The sequence below is a fragment of the Petromyzon marinus genome, chromosome 4 (assembly GCF_048934315.1).
Source record: "Petromyzon marinus isolate PM22_M1 ecotype Great Lakes invasive population chromosome 4, UKy_Petmar_22M1.pri1.0, whole genome shotgun sequence".
Classification (NCBI taxonomy): Eukaryota; Metazoa; Chordata; class Hyperoartia; order Petromyzontiformes; family Petromyzontidae; genus Petromyzon; species Petromyzon marinus.
This window is the reverse complement of record NC_133670.1, coordinates 17,564,896-17,590,582: the sequence shown is the minus strand read 5'-3', so window position 1 is coordinate 17,590,582 and position 25,687 is coordinate 17,564,896. Positions and strand designations below refer to the sequence as shown.

Sequence of the window (25,687 nt, the reverse complement as noted above, 5' to 3'; positions counted from 1 at the left end):
TTTGATATATCCGCCGAGCACGGGCGAATTTAGAGAAATAACGGCGCGCGGGGAATTGCTGGAACGCGTCTGCCTTGCGCCTCCCCTCCCCATGTCCTTGGATGTAATCGCTACGATTCTCCCCCATCGAGTTTCCAGCCGTGGGTCCTCGCTCGCCGAATCGCGTCCAGCAGCCAAACGTCTACGGGCGTTTCTTTCTTTTTCTTAAAAATGATTTTAATCAGAACTCGTGGCTTATAAATCCCTGGTCGTCGCGCCGCGGTGAGCGCAGAAGCTCTCCGATCCGTCCCGACAATGGGGCCTCGCAGCGCTCTCATCGTCGTCGTCTCCTGCGTCCTCCTTCCGAGCCCCTGCGCTGCCCAAGAGGAGGTCGCTCCGTCGAGCGAGCGCATCAAGGGGGAGCTCGAGACGGACCCCCGGGAGGTGCTCTTACGGGAGGCCAGGGGTCGCATAACCCAGGGTCTGGGCCTCCATCGCGGGCCACCCGCGTTGAGCCCCGGCGCTATGGACGAGGGTCTGGGCAGAGCGCACGAGGTGGCCTGGCGGGTGGCGCCCTCCGCAGAGGGCGAGGGAATGCCCTTAGCAGGGGGCAGGGCGCCCGTGGAGAAGGCCGAGTTCATCTTACTGCCCGTGACGGACGGTAACGCGTTCCAATTAAGTTGTAGTCATTGTAACTCGAACGCTTCGTTTTGTTTTGTCGGGTTCGTCAACGAGGGTGGATTAACATCTTAATCATCGTTTGGATTAACATCTTAATCATCGTTTGGATTAACATCTTAATCATCGTTTGGATTAACATCTTAATCATCGTTTGGATTAACATCTTAATCATCGTGTGGATTAACATCTTAATCAACGTTTGGATTAACATCTTAATCATCGTTTGGATTAACATCTTAATCATCGTTTGGATTAACATCTTAATCATCGTTTGGATTAACATCTTAATCATCGTTTGGATTAACATCTTAATCATCGTTTGCAATATCGGTAGGACGAATACAAATGTGGTGCATGGCCAACATCGGTGACCAACATCGGTGTGCGTTGTTGGCCATGATATCTAAGATGAGCCTGAGCCCTTCTTTGTTGTAGATGTTTATTGAACTTCTATCGCGCGCCGTACGCGGCCAGTTTGTAAATGTTGTGGCTTGGCTCTCCAACACACCGGTGTGCTGTACTAGTGACGAATTGGCCACGTTCTGTTTACGTGACAACCCTTACTAGTTGGCTGTGTCGGGTGGTGGCGGGTTTTAACGACACATTTATATATTGACGCGATCCAACCCCCCCAAAAAACCCTCTATCATCGACGATATTGGTCGCGAAAGCTTACGTGTTAAACATGCTAATTAGAGGTGAGGGGCGGGGGAGGGGTAGGACAACAAACTAAACATCCAGCAACCGACCAGCGTGGTGAAGTATGGCTAAGCAACTCGGCAAAAAAATTGCACCCGTCACTTGCTACCTTTATTACATAAATGACCTCATTACACTCCCCCCCGCCCACCCGCAGAGGAGGCACGGCGCGACCCCGAATTAAAGCGGCTCCGTCGTGTGGCGCTGAAGCCCCACGACCCCCGCGCCCGCGGCTTCGTGTTCCGCGCCATCGGTGGCGCCGCGGGGCGCGTGCGGGGCGCGCGCGTTTGGCTGTGGCTCGCGCGCGCGCACCCGCGCCGCTTCAGCCAGATCCACCTCGTCAGCCTCGACCAAGAGTCGGGCCGGCCGCGCTTCGTGCCGCTCAGGCTGGGGGAGGACGACGAGTACGAGGATGAGGATGAGGATGGTGGTGATGGTGGTGTTGGTGAAGTGCTGACGGTGGAAGAACAAGAGGCCGATGGGGAGATTCGGTCGGAAGACGCACGTGGTGACGAGGACCAAGAGGAGAAGAATGAAGAGGAGACCGAGACTCGGCGGGGTGATGCGCATGATAATTGGAAGGACGACCGGGAGGATGAGCATGGCGATGATGATAAAACAATGTCCTCTCCGCTCGTGTTCCACGTGCCCGCGAGCCGCCTGTCCTGGCTGGGGGCCCGAAGCTTCGCGCTGCGCCTCCGGTGCCGCCCCGCGTGCGAGGGCCCCGAGGCGCCCCCCGTGTTCGTGGTTCTGAGCGCCGTGCCCACAGCGAGGGCGAGGTTGGGGCGCGGCGTGCACGGGAACTCGGCCGAGTCCCTCCCGGCCGCCAGGATACAACTCTTGCAGGTGTCTTTACCCCAAAGTCCAAACCGACCCCGTGCTCTACCCCCCCACCAACTCCCGTACAGACGGGGGGTAGGGGGGGTGAGAGCCAGAGCAGAATGCACGAGAGACGAGCGGATTGCGTCTCATTCTCCTACGTTGTTTCACCTGATGACGGTTGCTCGTGTTGCGATCGAAACGTCGGGATCTATTAATTTTCTACCTACGTGACTTTACCGAAAGAACCAAAAAGAGTATGGATTCACTGCAGTCACGAAAGCTTCAAATAAAGATAGCGTCTCATTCTGTTCAACGTCTAAAACACGTGCTTTAACGTTTAACATCTACTGTGAATGCGGCTCGTGGGCTGTTCTGCCTCCCCCGTCACTTGTCGTCTCCCCAGGTGCCCCCCTCGGGAGGGAGCGGTACCCCCCACTGCCACCGCGAGGCGACGCTCATCTCGTTCGAGGAGCTGGGCTGGGCGCACTGGATCGTGTATCCCAAGAACTTCACCTTCTACCGGTGCCGGGGCACGTGTCCCACAGAGGAGCCCCCACCAGCAGCACCACCATCACCACCACCATCATCAGCAGCAGTATGGTGGTGGCGGTGGCGGCGCGGGCAGTGCTGCGCGCCCGAACCCGGCGCGCTCGGCTCGCTGCGCGTGCGCACCACGAGCGACGGCGGCTTCAGCTACCGATACGAGAGTGTCGGGGGGCTCGTGGTGCGCGCGTGCGCGTGCCTGTGAGCCCCGCGCCCTCGGCTCTCACCTGCGCGCGCTCAGCCGTCACCTTCACAGGCTCACCCAACACCAACAGGCGACGTTCGCCACCGTGTGACGGCGACGTCACCCACGGCGCCTGTGCCAGGCCAGGTGCACCGAGGCCACGTGAAGTGTCGAAGGCTCGCCGCTGACAGGAGGTCACGGGATAGACCCAGCAGGTGCCATGGGTTGGCCGACTGAGATGACCGGCAGATGCGCCACCAAGCTGTAACCCCCCCCCCCTACTGTGCCCCCCCTACTGTGCTAACTTGCTGCATTTATTCTGCCCGGCGCTCCGCTCGTTGTTGCGAACGTCGCTTCTCCGCCCTCCGTTGTTGCTGGAGGGCGACTGCCTCCTACTGTCAAGTGGCAGCGTTCTTCACGAGCCTCCTCCACACACAGACCGATCTTGACACCGCTGGTATCGGTCTCCGGCAAGCCCACTTGGCACCACATCCTCCCGTACCGCATCAGCCCATCGCCGATGCGGTATAGCGGCATAGGCTCCACGTGCACCTTCCCACACTCGCCTCTCGCCTTCACGCGCACACTTCATCCACACACAAAAAAATAACCTCTCACCGCCACACGCTCACCTCGGATTTTACACTCGCTCACCTCGCCTAACGCAAATTCACGTACCTCGCCTCACCTTCACTCAAATTGCCTACGCCGGCACACATCACGACCTTCGCACACTCACCTCGTCTCACCTAAACTCACCACCCTCGCCTTCTGTCGACTCCCCCCCCCCCCCAAACCTCACCTCGACGGCCTACATAACACGCACTTTCGCAAATGTCACCTCACCCCACCATAAACCCACCCAACCTTACAAAAGAGGGGATGCATAAACTATCGGTGTTCGTAAAAAATAACCCCTCTTCTGCATCTACACCGTATAAAATGTACATTCTTAAATCTAGCCAGCCTATTTGGGATCTTCTTCAGGAGAAATATTTACCGGCGGCATTTGAGCAAAGCAAACTCACGCAGTTCCTCCCTTCAGGGTTTCATCAGCAAAGCCAGGCTTAGCTAAACTATATAGGGGTTTTTTGTTTGTTTGTTAGATCGCGTAAATATATAAATGTGTCGTTAAAACCCGCCACCACCCGACACAGCCAACTAGTAAGGGTTGTCACGTCAACAGAACGTGGCCAATTCGTCACTAGTACAGCACACCGGTGTGTTGGAGAGCCAAACCACAACATTTACAATCTTGAGATTTTACGCAATCTAACCACCCCCCCCCCCAAAAAAAACCCCTCTTATGGATAATATTGGTCGCGAAAGCCTACTCTGCATGTTAAACTTAGCTGAACTCATGATGACGCACAGTCGCCGGTTTTAGCAGCAGGCCGTGATTTGGCGAGGGCACTTCCCTTACAAGCAGGGGTGGGGGGGGGGGGGTTGGGGGGGGGAGTAGTGACCCCGTCGGCACAAACACGAGCTGGAGAATCGATTAATTCACGATGCCGGCGTTGGCTCGAGTGCTGCAACGATTGAATAAATAAATCGTGAGACGCGTCCCCGTCCCATGCTGTTCGTTTCCGTTTATTGTCATCTTTTAGGAAACGCCACCAGGCAGACGATTATGCCTGGGATAATAACAACAAAAGCAGAGCAGCAACCTACACCTCACAACCAAATCACTACGGTTCAACAAAAAAAAAAATAATAATACAAACGCACTTTGCATCACCGGCTACTGGAGAAGACGTGCCTCTCCACACGAGGACATCTACTGCTGGATGAGCGCCTTCCCCACCCGCGCGCCGTGTGGGTCCCGGGTAGGCGGCGGGGTGGGCGAGTGGGGTCGCGATCATCCTTCACCACGCGGGGTTAAGTGCGGGTTTGGCGAAGGCGAGGAGCAACGGTGGGGGGGGGGGGGGATGTTGACGCGATGTGCCCCCCCCCATCCACGCACCGCAGCGCCGCACGTCATCAACACTGGCATGAGGAGGACGAGGAGGAGGACGGGAGGCTGTGGCGTACATTGCAAACTTTCCCTCCAAAAAACCACATGGTTACGGGTCAAGCGGCAAAGCATAACAAACAAAATAAACAAATCAACTCGCGAGTCTGAACTGACGATGCTATGTTATAATTTCACCAGTGGAAAAAAATAAAATAAATCGATTTTCGAAATCAGATCATGACCCCCCCCCACCCCTCCGCCAATTCGTGGCAATTTCATCGACTTGCCCCGGGCAGCAGGAAAATTGTCACACCCCTACTAACGGCTGTTTTCCGAAACGCACTCTAATAACACTACAGAACACTTTCCGATTAATGAATACTTGGTGTGAATAATCATTTTTAATCTTAAGTCAAACACTGTATAAAAAAGGCGTAATCCCAGAGGATTCTCACCCCGTTAAATAAAATAACCACAATGATTTTAAGCCCCTTTGATCAAGAATCCACGATTGGATGAAAGACCTCTCTCCCCACACCATTGTCGGTCATGGGGATTATTTGACCACACTGCACCACGCTGGTCAGTTGAATATAGGGCCCAGGAGCAGTTCAGATAATCGCCGACCAGCTACTGCTCAGCAGGAAAAGAAAACCTGACATAAACATCATAGAAAAGGCACACGCGAAAGCTCAATAATATAATTTCCATTATATTAAACAACGTGTTCTACAAATATTAATACACTGTAGACCTTGCAAGTGGTTAAATAAAAGGACATGCAGTACCATAACATCAAGTCAAACTCCAACAGTTTCACTTGATTTAACGCTGTCAAACGGCTGCTCCACAATCATCACACGGAGCAACCAAATTACCACCAACTCCTGCTGCAAGGAACTCGCACCAAAAAACATAAAACGAGGTGGGTAGCACCCAAACCAAGACGATCAGCATCGTCGGCATCATCATCTCGTTTTTGGTGGCACTACACAAACGTTACATTCAAGCGCAAACATCGTGCACGAGGATTTGGTTCAGCCACTCGCTCACTGTGCTCATTAGGAATGTTATCTCCAGGAGATAACGCTGAGATTCACTCTCAAAACACGCACGCCACACAACATAATCCGGTTGTGATTACACAGCACGCGCATGCCAGGGGCACTGCAAAGATACATATTTGGAATTACACCGAGAGAAACGAGTGGATCAGAGCAAACGGAAGTCCGTGGCAAGGCATGGACTTGAGGAAAGAAAGTGTGCTCGGGCAGATACGCATCCAAGATGCATCCTGAAACTCCATTTATCGGGAAAACAAAAAGTACCCACTTTAGAAAGTGACTTTCAGACACTTCTTGCGACGTCGCTAAAGTGTGAGAACCAACGTATTGTAAACTGCACAGCCCAAAGACTAAAATTAACATCACCAATGATTAAGACAATTGTAACATCACCACTCGGGAACAAATCCCGTAAGTAACTTCAGACTACAGGGAGTTCCCTTGCGTAAATGAACCTGTGAATCTCAACGGACCCGTCTGTCTCTCTGATAAAATAAAGGATGTCGAACAGCCGACTGCTCGCTCTGTTCCCATGGAACCAACCCCCCCCCCCCCCCCCCCCAGTGCGTGCCAGACCACCACGCACCTACAAAAATTGTTACGATTACTAAAGCGCAACGACAAATCATGATCGTTTCAACTCATAAAATATATAAATACGAGCACCGCTCATAACGCTGTTATCAAGTGATCGTATATAAAAAAAACCCGAGTAGACAAAACCTAAAAATATCCACGAAATTAAAACGCAAAAGTGAAAACTAAAAACGCGAACCCACGATGGGATCACGCTGGGACCCAAGGCTTCCCAAGAAATGCCACTCCTTGTAAAAATAAATAAATAAATCGCCGTCCACCACCGTTGGGAGTGAGAATTCGGCGGCTAACGCAATAAGATGTCGCCCGTGTCAGAATCAACATGCCAGCAAAGTCAACAACGGAGCACACGCCAAGCACATAAATATGGTATGCACGCAAGCGGTAGCCACGAAAGATTAAACTAGTAGCACACTACGTCTAGTTTACAATGGTTTTGATTCTTCAATAAAATCAGTCAGCCAAGCTTTGTCTGCTGCTAGGTGAAGATGCCCCTACGCTATTCATGCCGCCGCTTCTGTACGAAGTTTCGCGTCGATCGCATCAAAATATAAAATCGCCAAAGTCAAAATGAACATTCAAGGCGACGCGGTTCTGGATTTGTACATGACAGAGTTAACAATGATAACACTCCATTGATTTACCCCGGAAAGCCTTAGTCTACAGGTTTTCTGAAGTAGGGTCCTGCATTGGAATAAGGAAACCATAGAGTACTCGGAAATGCTGAAAGCTCAGCACAGATAAATTCAAGAATCCATTGTTTTATTGCTATCGCATGGCCACCACACAGCCCCAAGCCTGCCCTGGTATTCCCCAGGCAGTCACGCATCTAAGTGATAACCAGGATCAACCCGGCCCAGCTTCTTCAAGTAGCGCATTTCGGAAGATTTGGTTGTAAAAAAGCTACAAAAACAAATTAAAATAATCTAGATTTACAATCACCACGACTAACACACGGGTGTGCATTCCAGGCTCGCGGGGATGCACGTGCACACATGCGATTCTTCAATAAACGCAACATCGCGGCTACAAGTGACCTCAATAGAAAGTTAAAGAAAACGTGGTTTCCCACTAAAACGAGTGTGGGGCTTTTGTTCATCCCTTTACAGATATTATCCAGTGGTGGATATTCTACGTTCCTATGACAAGGACCAGTCTACCTCTACGATAACCACTGGTGACTTTCCCAAAAAAGTGTTTATATTTTATCGACCCCAGTGACTTCACACGCCGAGTCGACCCCCGACCGGTTTTCGAAGCGGCGGAGACAACCACCCGTCCGCGAATAAAGTCATCTGAACATAAAAAAAACCTACACCCAAAATTAATAAACACAACTATTTCATTTTCTCCCCAACCACACCCCCCCAATCTGCGACTCGGAAAGAACGTCTCGAGTCCCCTGCAGCGGGAGAAACTCGCAGCCGCCACCGCCGCTTCTTCTAAGCACCTCCTCCTTCACCATCAACATCGACATCGTTGCGGCCATCGTCAATGCTGAACGCCGTTTGCGGGGCCTGTCCACCGCACTGCTTGGGCTCGCAGTGGGGGCGAGACGAGACGGTGCCCGCAGGCGCGCCCTCTGTGCCGTAGCCGCCGCCACCGTAAAGAGCGGGAGGCTGCGGAGGTGGAGGCGGACGTGGAGGAGTAGGAGGAGGAGGCGAGTCGAGGTCACGCAGGGCTTCTTGCAGGGCAGCGTGCGTGGCCGTATCCCCGCGAAGGCACTCGGGGAGGCCGAGCTGCAGGCCGCACCAGAGCGCCGAGCGGGCCCGGCGCGTCGCCACACCAAGTGCCCGCACCGAGTAGGCGAGCGCCAGTACGTCTGTTTGCCCGCGCGCACAATCATTGGCACGCAATTACATTTTTTTTAAAGAACGGAAGATAAGAAATCGTTTGGTCACGAGGACGATTCGGGTCACGAAAATTCAAATGAAGATGAACAATCATCAGCAGCAACGCAGACAGATCCTCATTCTCATCAATCTTCATCATCATCCCCTCCTCGTCATCACCACTTCTACCACTCCCGTCATCGGTATCATGATTCTCCGCCGCCGCCGCCACCGTCGTCATCCTCACCCTTGTCACAGCGGTGCCGCGGGGCTCCCTGCTTATGCCGGAGGGCGGCGTTCATCACCTCGCTGCGCCTCGCATCCTGCACGCCGCGCACCGCCTCCACGTGCCGCGCCAGCGCACGCACGACGCTGGCAGGAAGCGACTGCCCCAGCAGGGCCTCCACGTGGCCCAGCACGGCCACCACCTGCAAGAGTGATAGCCGGCGGCGGCACACGGCGAGGGGAGCGAGTTAAGAGATCGATCTGGCGTTTTGTCTGGTTCCTGCTCTCAGGTTTCCGATTTTCAAGAAGCTCAGCGCAATGCAATTCTCACTGCCTCACCGATCAAAATCAGAATATCTGTTTCACTGGAGGAATCCGATAAGCTATAAGTCTCCTTTTCACAGATGCTAGGCTCGGTGCGTCTTCAAAACAAAAGCTACATTATCACAAGTACCAAATTAACAAACCTCTGGAGGCCAGATGACGATTGGGCTGAGTCGAGAGCTCCGACCATCTAGCCACGCGGCCCGACCAATGTCGATTATCAATCTCACAGCACGCACGTCTCAATGTCGATTATCAATCTCACAGCACGCACGTCTCAATGTCGATTATCAATCTCACAGCACGCACGTCTCAATGTCGATCATCAATCTCATAGCACACACGTCTCAATGTCGATCATGAATCTCACAGCACGCACGTCTCAATGTCGATTATCAATCTCACAGCACGCACGTCTCATCAATTCATGCTTACCTTTGTGCATGTACTACGAGTGCAAGCATTATGAACATTTCACATCGACAAATCAGTGATTACTAAATTAGACGCCAGTCTCAGCAAACTTGATGTTAAAAAGCCCAGGAGGCCGAACCCACAGATTCTGGGCTGCATTTCCTCGGATACAAACACGGCTCCCCATTTCAGGAGTGGAAAATATTTTCACACCCGGCACACCACATCCAATATATGACACTGCTAGCTACGACTGTCGCCACTGGTCACACCACCAGCTCCAGTGCACCAACGACTTCGAGCGAGAATTATTTTTGTGGAGAAATTAAGCGCCGGAGACAGGGGCAAGACGACCCTCCTCTACAACCCCCATTCCCCTCCGCAACATCGCGGGTCGTACCCTGGCGTTCTCTCTTAGCTGGTCCACCACGAGCCGGTCGACGCGCGACGGATTGGGCGGCAGGCGCGGCATCGCGATGCTGACGGGGCCCGGCACGCGACTCCCTGGGTAGCTCCGCATCAGCTCCATCTCCGCCTGGCGTGCGTATCCACGCACGCACATACACGAGGAGTGATTACGAAGCTCATCTCCCCCCCCCCCACCCCGACTTGGTTCCACTCCCGTTGAGAGGACGGCACGCGAAACCGGCGCAACGTGGCTGGAAGAGCTGCGCGACCACAGCAGCGGTGCCAGCCACACAGTCTGGAACTATGAAGGCCGGCACGGCACACGAGGGGGTGGGTGGCCAGAACCACGCCCGGCCGCCTTGGTCTCCCTAGTGGCGATTTTTACACATTGCACAAAGTACTCAATTGAGGCCGAGTTGACCTAGGGGAGGCCCAGGACCAGTACAGATAATCGTCACTGGCGTTGACCGCGAGTGCGAATCGAACCCGGGGTCGCCGGGATCGTAGTGCAGCATGCCAACCGCTACACTACCGCTCCCCAACACCGCCACCACTACAATCACCCACTGCCCGCAGGGATGCCCACCTTCTTCCTCTGCTTCTCGAGGCCCCTCCACTGCTCGCACGATTCCTCCAGGTGCTTGTGGAGCTCGTTGGCGGGGCCGCTGCGTGGTTTCATCGCCGGCTTCAAGAGGCCGTAGTGCAGCGGGAATCCGTACAGCGCCGATGCCAGCTCGCCGTAGAACAGGTCCGGGAAGACCGTGCTCGGGTAGCAGGGCCTGAACACGCGCCGCTCATCGGCGCCTGGAGGGGGCGGCGGCGGGAAGCCGAACGGGGGGCCGAATGCAAACGGCGGGGAGTCGCTGGAGGGTGGCACGACGGGCGGTGGTGGCCCTGGCGGTGGCGGCCCTGGCGGTGGCAGCTGCGGCCTTCCATCACTCCTGTACGTGTAGCCGGGGTAGCAGCATGGCGGGTGCAGCTGCGCCTCAGGGACGCCACCCTTGGGCGGCGTCGTCGGCGTCTCGGACGGCCGCTTGCCATTGCGTCGGTCAAACGGAAGCGAGAAGCCACGAGGGCCCACGTTTGAGTAACCCCGAGCTAAACAACTAGGGGGCGAGAGCGCTGGCTGCCGCTGCTGCTGCTGCTTCCGGCAGTTGAATGGACAGGAGAGGAAACCGCACTGCTCTCCTTGAGTGTCGACGCCACGGTGGGACCCCGTCACTGCTTGACGTGCCGTGGCCTCGTGTTGAGCGGGGCGGCTGTACTTGTTGCCGCCGAAGCTGGGTCCGGTGCCGCCCTCCACCGTCGCGAAGTCGCCGGCAGAGCGACCGCGGTTAGGGAACGCGCCACTCTGCGCCGTCAAGGAAACGCCTGGGGAGCCCGGGTAGCCCGGCGATGCCTCTGCGCGGAAGTAGTCGCTCCGGCTCGGTCTCGGGTTGCCGTCAAATCTCTGGATGGACGCGAATGGCAGCGGCGGTGGCGCCTGTAGAGCCACCTCCGGTGGTGGCGGTAGTGGTGGCAGCGGTGGTGCCACGCACCCAAGCCCCCCCGAGCGGCAGCCTCGCAGTTCATCATCGTGCTCATCTGCCGTCATCAACTTGCCAAACACTGGTGCGGAGTGGCACTCGCTCTCAGCCGGCCTGGTAAAAGGGCCATCGCTTTTGTTGCAAGCGCCCGACTTGTAATGGCTCCACTGATGCCACGGTCGCTCCCTCTGCCTGCTCATCCCGGCCACCGCTGACGTCTTTATCGTCCCATCTTCATCCGCCAGCAGGTTCGGCGTCATCATCGTTGGGTCGACAACCTGGCGGTTGAACGGAGAGACCGCCACACAGTTCCGGGAGCCGAGCGGCCTCCTGAAGCCACTGCCGGTACTCTGGTTAGAATTCCCCTTCGAGTAATTTGGCCGCGAACAACTCTCATCTTGCATCATCATCATCATCGCCGTCATCTCTGCCGACGTCTTCTCGTTGTACCGCATCAAGCCGTCGGGCGGAGGAAGCCCGGCCCTGAAGGTGTGCATAGCGGAGGTGAAGAGGGGCGACGAGAGAGCCACGCACGCCTCCTCCTCCTCCTCCTCCTCCTCCGCTGCCGCCCGCTCATCGAGACTCAGCCCCTCCATGGTGCGTCCCAGGAAGCGCGAAGTCCCCCGGCCCGGCGGGATGCTCACGGCCCCCGGTGTCCCCCGCGCGTCCGCCGCTCCGCTCGGCTGCTCAGCCGAGCGGAGCCCTGCCATCACACCCCCGCCGGGGAGGAGCCAGGGTGGCGGTGGAGGAGACGTCGCTGAAGGCACGTGCGCCGGGAGATGGAGTGGTGGAGGAGCGGCGTGGTTTAGGAGCGGCCAGGGCAAGCTGTGCGGGGCTGGAGACAGCACCCTTCTAAACAACAACAAACAATAACCACCGTCACCACCACCGCATGATTACATCGTTACAAAGTTATCCCGTCAACAAATACGCTCCGATGTCGCAGGCCAAGTTCGTTGAGCCTGGTTAATACTCGGATGGGAGACTGCCCAGGAGTACATGGTGCCGAGGTGGCCAGGAGATGGATTCTTGAATACATCTGTGCAGAGCTTTGAGCATTCGGAGGCGTTTTCTCAGCGTTCTCCGGTTGGCCAAACGGCCAAAACATCCCAACAATGCAGGGGCCCTTTTGAAATGGAGTCTCGAGACTCGGCACTGCTCGTCCTGGACAAACGATGGCCTAAAAATAATGGGAATGTTCATTTAGTGCTTATTTCTTGATTATTATTCTGATTGGTTTATTTTTACACGCACACATTTAGAGTCGCACACATTTAGAGTCGTCCTATTTCTTAATTAAATGGAGAAGAAATCGGCCTAGGTAACATTGTGGGTCGAGTAGCTCGCTCACTTCCAAGATGGAAAACAAAAACGCATCATCGCTAAACCGTGTTCATCGCCATCACGTGCGATAAACACGTCGTTATTATTATTTTTTTAATTCTCCGAGCACAATTAGTTACCAGCTTATCATTTCTACGAAAAACTGCCAAGGATGCACGATAGGGGCTCATACTGGAGCCGGTTCACCAGCAAGTCAATACTTGTTTGTGCTTGCGTGCTGAGCGCTTATCATTGCCGCTGTTGTAACATTGCGTTGTTTGTAGATAATAAAAAAAACTCTTCACGTGGAAATATAATTCGCAGGCAAGAATATCGTCCCTCTTCAGTCATTTAAGTTTCTCCTCCAACTGTGTTCCGAATTTGGTGGAGTGGCAGACACTGCCCTGCGAATCCACCGACAACCCGTTTGATTCCTGGCCATGGATAAGATTTGCGGAGAGTGGTATCGGAAGCGGTCCTGGACCGACCCCCCCCCCCTTCACCAACCCGAGCTTCCTTGCATGGCAAAGTATGGTCAAACAACCCCCATGGCAGACACGGTTTGGGGGGGGGGGGCGGGAGCCTTCAAACAGCAGCGGATTCACCAAGGCTGAGAATTATTCGATTCCAGCTGCGCCATTGGAGGTGTGTCACAAGATGATAAAATGTCCGTTCCGAACGCTCTAAGAACACAGTGCCCCACCCCGGTCCGGAAAGATGACGTGGCGGAACTACCTTTGAAGTCTCTTCAACAGACTGCTTTGTCCACACTAAGTGCACAAAACCTTTTTACATGCCTCGCAAAGGTTATTCATCGCAAGTTGAACAAAACACTTTTCTTTTTATTCCCCAGCAAAATTCCATTGCGAGAGCCACTGGCGAGCAGGCCGAGAACATTTACTCGCTACAAACGTGTGAACCCAGTTACATTACGGACGGATGAAAAACCCAGATTCTCACCGCAGGATCTCAGCTGTGCCAACTTGCATGTGGCACACGTGAATACGCAAAGATCCCCGATATAGCCTTAAAAAACTGACTTTTGGGGCAAGTGCTGTTCAAGAGCACCTATGAAGGCCGGCATGGCACACGAAGCGGTGGGTGGCCAACACCACGTCCTGCTGCCCTCGCCTACCTCGTGGCGGTGTTTACACACCACACCACGTCATCATTTGAGGACGAGTCGACCTGGGGGGAGGGGCCCAGAACCGGTTCAGATATTCCTCACTGATGTTGGCCGTGAACCGAACTCGGGTCGCTGGGTTCATAGCGCAGCGTGCTACCGCTCGGTACACTACTTGTTCATGTTTTTGTTTGTTGCGGTTGCACCCGATTCAAGAGCCGCATGGCTCACAGGGCTATGCCCAATAAATGAACTGAACTGAACATTACTGCACATGGTGACACCGCAACGGTTAGGGCAGCTCACTCCTCGGTCTCCGATGCGTCCTCTTCATCCAGGAGGCGGGAGACGAGGTCAAACAGATCCGGTGCGTTACCAGAATCGTTCGGGTCAAATGTTTTTCTGCAGGAAGAGATTTATTTATTTATTAATTACACGAACGCATTGTTTGCAGCTTCCTGCAAAGAAATACGCAACGCCAATTCATACAGCGGCTGGGAAACGTGTTCTTTCAAGGTTACATTCACAGTTACTGTCCAAAATCTTGGGTCACACGCAAGACAATCCAAAAATGCCGGCAGACCTCCAGAATTCCCAGGCAATCTTTATTATTATTATTATTATTTTTACTACGTATTATTAACGCTTGTTGACCCTGCACAGCCTTACACAATCTCATGTCTCCTCTTCAGGTGTGTCATGCCAGGTTTTTGCAGTCGGGGGGGGGTGGGGGGGGGGCAACGGTGTAATTTGTGGGTGATTTTTCAAGTCGGATGTTTTGGCCAATAGCGGTCAACTTTGCGTGTGGCTCTCAGTGGGTTTTATTTTTGGAAAATGACCACCGCTTTAATTTTCAGGCAGCCTCAGTGACGGGAGTGCGGGTGGGGGTGGTGGGGAGGGAGGGGGGGGGGTCACTCACCGGCTGTGCACGTGCTCTGCCGGGGGGGATTTCGTGGTGGCGGTGATGTCGTCGACGGTTGTGGACCAGGCGTTGAAGAAAAGAGACCGATTTGGAGAGGTCATGGAAGCTGAAATGAAGGCCATCTCCGAACTGGACTCGGACACCCGCGTGGTCTGATGTTGGCGTCAAAAAGGGTTGAGAGCGATTGTAGACACACACGTGCATGCTTACATACCCATCAGACAGGTTTAAGGGATGTCGAACTTTGCTGTAGGGGCCGAGACCATCGACCGCACGACACTCGAGAACCCGGTTTAAAAATTACGGGTGGCCGAAGCTCAGTGCATCGTCCTATGACAACGCTCGGCCACCTCCTCGTATTGTGGGGAAACATCGATAGTTTTCAACTCGTCTACACGTTGTCACGTGATTATTGCAGATGCCATTATAGATGACTACATTTCAGGTTTCCTGGTGGGTGGGGTGGGGGGGGGGGAAATATATCCGTGAACTCTCATTTAACTAACTCTCTTCTCAGCCGCAACTCCCTCCCCCACCCCCATGCTTGGACACCTCAGCCCACGTGGCTGAGATTTAAGCGACCTTTGTAGCGGAGACACGCGCGACCTTTGCACAACACGTGCCTACGGGGTGTGAAGGTGCAGACCGGCCGAACGTCCTTGCTCACGCCACCATTGATTGGTGGCAGGGCGCCCCTCTCTTTAGGGAGGAAATTTGGCCTACTCTTCCGTGTTGGCCAGATCCCTTGGAATGAGGCGGGAGAGTAGCAGAAACCTCACTTTACCCGACGGCAAAACCTGCTGCTGCTGCTCACCGTTTCAAAATGTTGTGCCGGGAGACCGAACCGGCGTCCTCTGGATTTCATGTCCAGCGAACTGAACATTGCACCAGAGCAGCAACCCCTCGAGGGAGTAACTAGGGATTCATTTTAGCCAAGTGGGTCTGGGTCAACTATCCGCACACACCATCCAGTATACATATAGCTATGGTTGTGGGTACTAGGTCACATGCCTAGCCATAGTTTACCGACAACCCGCAAAATATTAATTGAGCCTTAAACGCCTCAAGTGCGCCAATATGCACGACCCACTGTACCCTCGGCGTTTCAAGTGTCCTCATGCGAGTCAACAAAAATAATTAAAAACTTTTAAAAAAATGGATTGTCATTCCACAACGCTGCACAATCGCGCTTTCAACCAGTTCTGTTTGGTATCGTTTTTTTTATTTTACACGTCTCGTTTGTGGCGTTTTACCAGGCAAGGCCCACCACGCTGTATAGCTCTCTTTCAGAAGCGACCTGGCCACAAACGATAGCTCAACAAAGTGGCATATCATGTGGAAATGTATAGCAGCCAAATACTGTAAACGCACGTTTCTAAATATGGAGGGGAAAAACCAGAGGACCCAGAGAAAACATCCACATGACCACAGGGAGAGAGACACGCAAACTCCAAATATAGAGCAGGTGTCAGGGTCGGGATCGAACCCACGACCTCCTGTATACCAGGCGAGGCAGTCAACATCTCCTAGCCACAGTGATGATGATGAGAGAGAGAGAGACACGCAAACTCCAAATATAGAGCAGGTGTGAGGGTCGGGATCGAACACACGACCTCCTGTATACCAGGCGAGGCAATTAACATCTCCTCACACAGGGCCAATGCTAACCACACGCTACGCCACTGCGCAGTCCATTACGCGAGAGCCAAATTTCTCATTAGATATCTTCCAAAACCCTGCCGTCTGCTAGGCTGGCTACCAGCCCAGTACAAGATACGCCTATTCATCATCATCCTAGTACTGTACTAATGTGTGCAAGGACACCTGGTAATCCTCTACCCCCCAGACCAGACCCCCCCCCCCCCACCCATTGCACTTTCCACACACGTGTTTTTCGTACACGCACCACCTTCGGTGTTAAAATGGGGCGAGAAGGATATGGCTGGTGCCAAAATAATTCCTGGAAAAAGCGTTCCAGACCATTCCGGCTGAATCCAAGCACTGGGAATACACCACATTGCATGGTTTATGCGTTATAATAATTACATTTTATAGAGCGTCATTCATGCAATTGCATCCCACAGCGCTGCACATCAATTATTCCGTTCCGTACACAGATCATACAAACACAAAACCCAACTATTTAGCAAGCAAAAAAAATAACGAGAAAAAATAATCGCAGAGAAAATAAAATAAAAAAATCCGTTTGGTCTCCATACCCCAGACCACAATCCCACGATTTCGCCAGATTTTGGAAAACCTTCGCTGGAGGGGTGGTGGCGTGGCCAAAAAGTTACGAGCCAGTTGGACAATAATGTAAATGCCTCTTTTTCCAGCGTATGCCAGGACAAATAAGAAGGCTTTTAGTGAAGATTTGAAGTTAATTGATTTGTCGGGAGCGTGTTCTAGACCCTGTTATAAAATGCTTAGAAATGAAACAATTACAGGCTAACATCGTCGAGCTGATAAGATGATACGCAACTGGGGCTTCGTCTGCTACAGGTGAAAGGCCATTCTCGGCACACATTTCTCACGAACGACAACCAGGAAAACACAAGCGATGAATTACTTTGATGGACTTTGGACGATTTAGTCCATCTTTTAATGTTTTGAAACGATTTGTCCGGGCGTCGTCAAATAACAGCCACCGATGCGTGGAGGGGACTAAATAATTTGGCCACTCACTCAGCCAAAAACAAAGTTCCCCCGTGTAGCCTTACGGGCTTGCAGGGGAGGAGGGGGGGTAAGTGTTGTTAGCGACCACCTCTTCTTGTACATGCACCTTCACAAGTGCACGCGTTAAACGCGCAAACTTATACCCGCGTACAAACTCGCACCGGTTGTAGACACGTTCACAAGATGCACGTATCGCTCACGCATGGCTCGCTACCCACACACTCACTCACGCATGGCTCGCTACCCACACTCTCACTCACGCATGACTCGCTACCCGCACACTCACTCACGCATGGCTCACTACCCGCACACTCACTCACGCATGGCTCACTACCCGCACACTCACTCACGCATGGCTCGCTACCCGCACACTCACTCACGCATGGCTCGCTACCCACACACTCACTCACGCATGGCTCGCTACCCACACACTCACTCACGCATGGCTCACTACCCGCACACTCACGCATGGCTCACTACCCGCACACTCACGCATGGCTCACTACCCGCACACTCGCTCATGCATGGCTCACTACCCGCACACTCGCTCATGCATGGCTCACTACCCGCACACTCGCTCATGCATGGCTCACTACCCGCACGGCTCACTACCTGTACACTCACGGCTCACTACCCGCACACTCACGGCTCACTACCCGCCCACTCACTCATGGCTCACTACCTGCACACTCACTCATGGCTCGCTACCCACAAACTCACTCATGGCTCACTACCCGCACACACTCACTCACGGCTCACTCTTTTGCACCCAGAGGAACTCGCCGACAAACTCGCAACGACCACACACGCCCACATCTCACTACTCGCAGGACCCACTTGCTCAGGGGCGAAATCCTCACACGCACACTCACACAAGCCTCACTCTGCTCACCTCCACGCAGGAGACTCGCGACCCCGGGGACTCCGCCGCCTCTTCTCTCTGCCGTCACCGAGCAACGCGTTCTGAGAAAACAGAAAACAGAGCCGCGTGGGGCGAGGCGGGGGTGGTGAGGAGGCGTCACACACACACACACGCAGCGCGGCCACCACCTCCTCACCTCGGAGTGAGTGAGAGAGAGAGCGAGCGAGACAACACAACGAGATGGGTTAGGGGAGGTGGAGACGCAGGTGTAGTGGGGGAGCCACGTGACATTGCAGAGCGGCCCGTGCGGAATGGGCGAGGGCACGGGAGAGAGCTCCGTCCCCCCCCACCACGGGACCTCGCCACGCACCACGGGCCGCAGGTTTTCCAGTGGTGCTCCGTTATGATAGAAAGCAGAGACGCATTGTTTGCCGATGCTGCCGTTGCCGCCGCTACGTTGGCAGTGTTGCACAACCAGGGTGGGGGGGGGGGGGGTGTGCAGGGAAAAATAACTCCCCGCGACACCTTGAAACTAAAATATTACATCCGACACCGTGACGTCGGAGCGCGGGCCCCCCACCCCCGCCCCCCAAAAGCGCGGGGTCCAGGGCGGTCGCCCCCGATTCGCCCGAGGGACGGCTCGATGCACAGTCACACGTCAAATGCCATCATGTGCTATGAAGACAAAGGGCCATTGCCCGAAACGTCCCCTATGACACGTCCCACGTGACGAATAGGACGCCGATTCAAATCATAGCTGCAGACTATTGATTTCTTGGCATGCGCCTGAACACACATACACACGCACGTGTGTATTTATACGTGCATATATATTTTAGACGTAACCTAAATATAATTTCACCACATTAATTAATTAGTTAAATGGTATCTCAAGCACACTCGGCCCCAAATGAGTAGCTGGTGTGATTGTGGTTGTTTACACTTCACCACTGCAAAGACAAAAACAACTCCTTGAAAAAGTTTTTTTTTTTTAAACGCCGGGCTTCATTAGGTACCGACTGCTCGCTAACGGCACTTGCCCCAACAGTCTGTCCAGGCTATACGAGGCGGCGGGGGTCTTTGTCTTTGTGTGTGTGCGCGCGCGCGCGAGCTCTTTGGGAGTTCATGGCAGGCACGCAGCCAGCGGCTTTGCTTGGGATGTAAAGGGCGTGAACATTGCATAACCCGCGCCCTCAGATGGCGAGGGGGCCCGGCGGGTGTGGAGGGGGGCGGATGGGCGGTGCATTCGTGCGATAGCGAACCCGAGGGGTCTGGGCCACGAAACAAGCCAACACACAACATTATCACACAAAAAACCGCCCCGGTAAAGCCCCGTAAATGACTGTTGGGGCAAGTGCTGTTTACGAGCCGTATACAACCCTTAAAAAATGACGGCCACGGCCAGAACCACTCCCGGCCGCCTTTGTCTGCCTACTGGCGATGTTTACGCATCGCGCCAGCAACTCACTTTGAGGTGGACTCGACCGAGGGGAGACTCCCAGGACCGGTTCAGATTAATCGGGACTCGTGTTGACCCGCGAGCCGAAATCGAACTCGGGTCGCCGGGTTCGTGGCGCGGCGCCCTAACCACCCCACCACTACCCCCCCACACACACAGAGCAGGTACCCTCAATAGTCCACAGAACTTGGAACCACCCAAGGTAACAATACACTCGTACTAAAAAAAGTGGTTTATTTACACGGCTAACGGCATAATTGTTTGACAACCCACGCATTTCAAAAAGGGGGTTTATTACACGACGCTTTACTGTTTGGTAGTGGTGGTGGTTGTTGTTGCTGCTGCTTACGTAACGACATTGGAACCACTGCAGAGGTATGCCACCTCAGGTGGGCGGTAGCGAGAAGCGAAAGATCTGGCCCCGGCACATTGGACGAACAAAACAAATCGAAGTTTGTGGCCAGCAATCCGTGCGACGCGCGTGATCGCCGCTCATCAGAGGGCCTCTCGTACCCAGTCTCGGACAGCCCGGGTTTGGTGAAGGTTTAGTCGGGCTAGGCTCTAGGTTTGGAGGGTTTAAGGTCGGGCGTTAAGGTCAATGGTGCCAAACGTGTTTTTGGCATGTCTGCCTTTGCCTCCGCTGTGGCGATGCTTACACACCACACCAGGGACTCATTCGAGGCCGAGTCGACTTAGGGGAGGTCCAGGACAGGGTTCAGATAATCGTCACCGATGATCGCGAGCGAAAATCGAAACTGGGGGTCGCCGAGTTCGTAGCGCAGCGCGCTAACAGCTACGACACCACCGCTCCCCATGTCTTATATACACACACACAACACACTCCTTCCAGCCATACGCATACCAAAGCAGCCCTATTATACATCCACCCGCACACATTCACATACCTCACACGCTGGCGGCGCGCCCCTAAGGACTCCCCCACCCCCCCACTTCTAGGTTCGATCCCAGTCACGGTCCTAGGTGGGGAAGACGAGGAAGGCGCCCCCGTGGCTTGCTTCTCCTTGAGCCTCGACCGAAGAGAGACGAGCGAGCACGTGGTCGGAGGGCCGCGTTACTTCATCAATCGGCGAAGCATTCATGGAATCTCGGCCACCTGATTGGGGCGGCACGTGCACGTTTGTGTTTTATTAGCAGCCTCATCACCGTGCTGCAGCCGGCGCGATGACGCACGTCTCCGAATCCAGCGCTTTGATGGGTGGGGGAAGGGAAAGAGAGTGGGGGAAGACTGCGGAATGGACACCGTGCAGGGGAACTTCAGCGCCACGTTGGGACGACAGAAACGCACACGAATGCGGCGACGCGAGCGCCTTGCTGACGCCGCGTCGACGCGCTGCCGTGGACGGTGCAGCCGCTCGGTGTGTTCTGCCTGCCCGTGTTGTGTTGGAACGTTGAACTTCTTTCGCACCGTACGTAGCCAACCGTGCCTTCGAAATGTGACGAGAGAGGTGGTGGTGTGAACGTCGCGGGGCTGGAGTTGGGGGGGGGGCAAGGGCCAGTGGTGTTGATGGGGGGTTAGGGGTGGGGGAGCCGTCATACAACATTTGTGAATCTCCTAAAATCCCTAAACTGCATGTGAGGTGGCCCATTAGATGGCAGTAAAGCAGTTGGGTCCGTGAACCCGATCGGAATAGCTGTCCCCTCGTACGCGCGGTGGATTTTCTCCAGCTACTCCGCTTTCCTGCCACACGAAGCAAAATCACTGGTTGTTTAAACGTGAATAAGACAAACATCATTTATTTAAAAAAAAATACCCCAGTCGTGAAAATTGAGTACTAGCGGTGAATACAAGTCGCTTGCACTGTCTTGTGCATGTATCCATGACAGGTTTCCTACCGCTCTGTGCCTATATCTAGACGCTCCAAGTTGCTCTACATGACCGAGTTTGTACGAGACAGGCAACTCGAGTCGACTCGAATTCGCTGTGCCGTGTCAACTCTGTTGCACCCATGGACACCGAGCAGTGAGTTGTGCAGTATTAGGTTCCTACCAGGCTGTGTCCGCACGAGCAGAGTGCACGTTGCTTACCGATGCTCGTTGAGTCGAGACTGATGGAAACGCAGCAGGGAATCGGACTCCCTCGTCTTCTCTCCCCGCTGCACCCCGACCCAATAGGATCGGCCGAGTCCACGAGAGCCAGGACTCCCCTGACGACTCTCACCTTGTGCACGCTCCTCCTCCACCACCACCTCCTCCAACAACAACAACAACCACCCCTTCTCTCCCCAGCAACGCTCTGCAACAACACGGCAACCGCCTCTGCTCCCACTTCCATCCCTGCCTCCACCCTCCCTCCCCTCGGCCCCCGGCGGTAGTGAGAAAGAGGAGGAGGAGGAGGGACGGGAGGGAGGAGGAAGATGCGCGCCATCCATCCCGCGTCTCCTTCCCGCGCTGGCGACGCGGGAACGCGCGCCGCGCTCACGGATGAGAGGGTCACTCAATCGTTCGTTGCGAGGGTTGTGTTTGAAGAGTGTGTGCGTGTGTCTGTGTGTGCGTGTGTCTGTGTGTGCGTGTGTGTACGTGAGTCAGGTGTGTGTAGTTATGTGTGTGGGTCTGTGTGTGCGTTTGTGTACGTGAGTCAGGTGTGTGTAGTTTTGTGTGCCTCTGTCTGTGTGTGCGTGTGTGTACGTGAGTCAGGTGTGTGTAGTTTTGTGTGCGTGTGTCTGTGTGTGTGTGTGTACGTGAGTCAGGTGTGTGTAGTTTTGTGTGCGTGTGTCTGTGTGTACGTGAGTCAGGTGTGTGTAGTTATGTGTGCGTGTCTGTGTGTGTGTGTACGTGAGTCAGGTGTGTGTAGTTTTGTGTGCGTGTGTCTGTGTGTGTGTGTACGTGAGTCAGGTGTGTGTAGGTATGTGTGTGTGTGTCTGTGTGTGCGTGTGTGTACGTGAGTCAGGTGTGTGTAGGAATGTGTGTGTGTGTCTGTGTGTGCGTGTGTGTACGTGGGGAGCGGTAGTGTAGCGGTTAGCGCGCTGCGCTACGAACCTGGCGACCCGGGTTCGATTCCCGCTCACGGCCAACACCAGTGACGATTATCTGAGACCGATCCCGGGCCTCCCCTAGGTCGACTCAGCCTCAAATGAGTACCTGGTGCGGTGTGTAAACATTGCCACTAGGGAGACAAAGGCGGTCGGGCGTGGTGCTGGCCACCCACCCCCTCGTGTACCGTTACCGGCCTTCATAGGTGCTCGCTAACAGCACTTGCCCCTACAGTCTGTTAAGGCTATATGGGGGATCTTTATCTCTTTGTACGTGAGTCAGGTGTGTGTGAGTCAGGTGTGTGTGAGTCAGGTGTGTGTGAGTCAGGTGTGTGTGAGTCAGGTGTGTGTGAGTCAGGTGTGTGTGGGTCTGTGTGTGGGTCTGTGTGTGGGTCTGTGTGTGGGTCTGTGTGTGGGTCTGTGTGTGGGTCTGTGTGTGGGTCTGTGTGTGGGTCTGTGTGTGGGTCTGTGTGTGGGTCTGTGTGTGGGTCTGTGTGTGGGTCTGTGTGTGGGTCTGTGTGTGGGTCTGTGTGTGGGTCTGTGTGTGGGTCTGTGTGTGGGTCTGTGTGTGGGTCTGTGTGTGGGTCTGTGTGTGGGTCTGTGTGTGGGTCTGTGTGTGGGTCTGTGTGTGGGTCTGTGTGTGGGTCTGTGTGTGGGTCTGTGTGTGGGTCTGTGTGTGGGTCTGTGTGTGGGTCTGTGTGTGGGTCTGTGTGTGGGTCTGTGTGTGGGTCTGTGTGTGGGTCTGTGTGTGGGTCTGTGTGTGGGTCTGTGTGTGGGTCTGTGTGTGGGTCTGTGTGTGGGTCTGTGTGTGGGTCTGTGTGTGGGTCTGTGTGTGGGTCTGTGTGTGGGTCTGTGTGTGGGTCTGTGTGTGGGTCTGTGTGTGGGTCTGTGTGTGGGTCTGTGTGTGGGTCTGTGTGTGGGTCTGTGTGTGGGTCTGTGTGTGGGTCTGTGTGTGGGTCTGTGTGTGGGTCTGTGTGTGGGTCTGTGTGTGGGTCTGTGTGTGGGTCTGTGTGTGGGTCTGTGTGTGGGTCTGTGTGTGGGTCTGTGTGTGGGTCTGTGTGTGGGTCTGTGTGTGGGTCTGTGTGTGGGTCTGTGTGTGGGTCTGTGTGTGGGTCTGTGTGTGGGTCTGTGTGTGGGTCTGTGTGTGGGTCTGTGTGTGGGTCTGTGTGTGGGTCTGTGTGTGGGTCTGTGTGTGGGTCTGTGTGTGGGTCTGTGTGTGGGTCTGTGTGTGGGTCTGTGTGTGGGTCTGTGTGTGGGTCTGTGTGTGGGTCTGTGTGTGGGTCTGTGTGTGGGTCTGTGTGTGGGTCTGTGTGTGGGTCTGTGTGTGGGTCTGTGTGTGGGTCTGTGTGTGGGTCTGTGTGTGGGTCTGTGTGTGGGTCTGTGTGTGGGTCTGTGTGTGGGTCTGTGTGTGGGTCTGTGTGTGGGTCTGTGTGTGGGTCTGTGTGTGGGTCTGTGTGTGGGTCTGTGTGTGGGTCTGTGTGTGGGTCTGTGTGTGGGTCTGTGTGTGGGTCTGTGTGTGGGTCTGTGTGTGGGTCTGTGTGTGGGTCTGTGTGTGGGTCTGTGTGTGGGTCTGTGTGTGGGTCTGTGTGTGGGTCTGTGTGTGGGTCTGTGTGTGGGTCTGTGTGTGGGTCTGTGTGTGGGTCTGTGTGTGGGTCTGTGTGTGGGTCTGTGTGTGGGTCTGTGTGTGGGTCTGTGTGTGGGTCTGTGTGTGGGTCTGTGTGTGGGTCTGTGTGTGGGTCTGTGTGTGGGTCTGTGTGTGGGTCTGTGTGTGGGTCTGTGTGTGGGTCTGTGTGTGGGTCTGTGTGTGGGTCTGTGTGTGGGTCTGTGTGTGGGTCTGTGTGTGGGTCTGTGTGTGGGTCTGTGTGTGGGTCTGTGTGTGGGTCTGTGTGTGGGTCTGTGTGTGGGTCTGTGTGTGGGTCTGTGTGTGGGTCTGTGTGTGGGTCTGTGTGTGGGTCTGTGTGTGGGTCTGTGTGTGGGTCTGTGTGTGGGTCTGTGTGTGGGTCTGTGTGTGGGTCTGTGTGTGGGTCTGTGTGTGGGTCTGTGTGTGGGTCTGTGTGTGGGTCTGTGTGTGGGTCTGTGTGTGGGTCTGTGTGTGGGTCTGTGTGTGGGTCTGTGTGTGGGTCTGTGTGTGGGTCTGTGTGTGGGTCTGTGTGTGGGTCTGTGTGTGGGTCTGTGTGTGGGTCTGTGTGTGGGTCTGTGTGTGGGTCTGTGTGTGGGTCTGTGTGTGGGTCTGTGTGTGGGTCTGTGTGTGGGTCTGTGTGTGGGTCTGTGTGTGGGTCTGTGTGTGGGTCTGTGTGTGGGTCTGTGTGTGGGTCTGTGTGTGGGTCTGTGTGTGGGTCTGTGTGTGGGTCTGTGTGTGGGTCTGTGTGTGGGTCTGTGTGTGGGTCTGTGTGTGGGTCTGTGTGTGGGTCTGTGTGTGGGTCTGTGTGTGGGTCTGTGTGTGGGTCTGTGTGTGGGTCTGTGTGTGGGTCTGTGTGTGGGTCTGTGTGTGGGTCTGTGTGTGGGTCTGTGTGTGGGTCTGTGTGTGGGTCTGTGTGTGGGTCTGTGTGTGGGTCTGTGTGTGGGTCTGTGTGTGGGTCTGTGTGTGGGTCTGTGTGTGGGTCTGTGTGTGGGTCTGTGTGTGGGTCTGTGTGTGGGTCTGTGTGTGGGTCTGTGTGTGGGTCTGTGTGTGGGTCTGTGTGTGGGTCTGTGTGTGGGTCTGTGTGTGGGTCTGTGTGTGGGTCTGTGTGTGGGTCTGTGTGTGGGTCTGTGTGTGGGTCTGTGTGTGGGTCTGTGTGTGGGTCTGTGTGTGGGTCTGTGTGTGGGTCTGTGTGTGGGTCTGTGTGTGGGTCTGTGTGTGGGTCTGTGTGTGGGTCTGTGTGTGGGTCTGTGTGTGGGTCTGTGTGTGGGTCTGTGTGTGGGTCTGTGTGTGGGTCTGTGTGTGGGTCTGTGTGTGGGTCTGTGTGTGGGTCTGTGTGTGGGTCTGTGTGTGGGTCTGTGTGTGGGTCTGTGTGTGGGTCTGTGTGTGGGTCTGTGTGTGGGTCTGTGTGTGGGTCTGTGTGTGGGTCTGTGTGTGGGTCTGTGTGTGGGTCTGTGTGTGG

At 54.7% G+C, this 25,687-nt stretch overlaps 2 protein-coding genes across 2 annotated transcripts; one reads left to right on the top strand and one right to left on the bottom strand.

Moving 5' to 3' along the window:
- Nucleotides 1-10: 10 nt before the first annotated feature.
- Nucleotides 11-4,479, top strand: INHA (inhibin subunit alpha). Its single transcript, XM_076059287.1, has 3 exons — nt 11-640; nt 1,517-2,205; nt 2,585-4,479. The coding sequence occupies exons 1-3, from the start codon at nt 295-297 to the stop codon at nt 2,927-2,929; spliced, it is 1,380 nt and encodes a 459-aa protein (XP_075915402.1). The 5' UTR covers nt 11-294; the 3' UTR covers nt 2,930-4,479.
- Nucleotides 4,478-21,787, bottom strand: MEIOC (meiosis specific with coiled-coil domain). Its single transcript, XM_032945851.2, has 9 exons — nt 21,664-21,787; nt 20,523-20,731; nt 18,189-18,259; nt 14,618-14,772; nt 14,005-14,100; nt 10,313-12,104; nt 9,719-9,853; nt 8,603-8,783; nt 4,478-8,345 (listed from the first exon to the last, which is right to left on the bottom strand). Exons 4-9 carry the CDS (start codon nt 14,740-14,742, stop codon nt 7,966-7,968), a joined length of 2,709 nt encoding a protein of 902 aa, XP_032801742.1. The 5' UTR covers nt 14,743-14,772; nt 18,189-18,259; nt 20,523-20,731; nt 21,664-21,787; the 3' UTR covers nt 4,478-7,965.
- Between the last annotated feature and the right edge of the window lie 3,900 nt (nt 21,788-25,687).

Coding starts and splice junctions, on each gene's coding strand:
- INHA (XM_076059287.1), top strand. CDS start 295: ATGGGGCCTCGCAGCGCTCTCATCGTCGTCGTCTCCTGCGTCCTCCTT. Junction 641..1,516: donor CTTACTGCCCGTGACGGACG/GTAACGCGTTCC, acceptor GCCCACCCGCAG/AGGAGGCACGGCGCGACCCC. Junction 2,206..2,584: donor CCAGGATACAACTCTTGCAG/GTGTCTTTACCC, acceptor TCGTCTCCCCAG/GTGCCCCCCTCGGGAGGGAG.
- MEIOC (XM_032945851.2), bottom strand. CDS start 14,742: ATGGCCTTCATTTCAGCTTCCATGACCTCTCCAAATCGGTCTCTTTTC. Junction 14,101..14,617: donor GCAGAGCACGTGCACAGCCG/GTGAGTGACCCC, acceptor CTCTTCCTGCAG/AAAAACATTTGACCCGAACG. Junction 9,854..10,312: donor TCGAGAAGCAGAGGAAGAAG/GTGGGCATCCCT, acceptor TACGCACGCCAG/GCGGAGATGGAGCTGATGCG.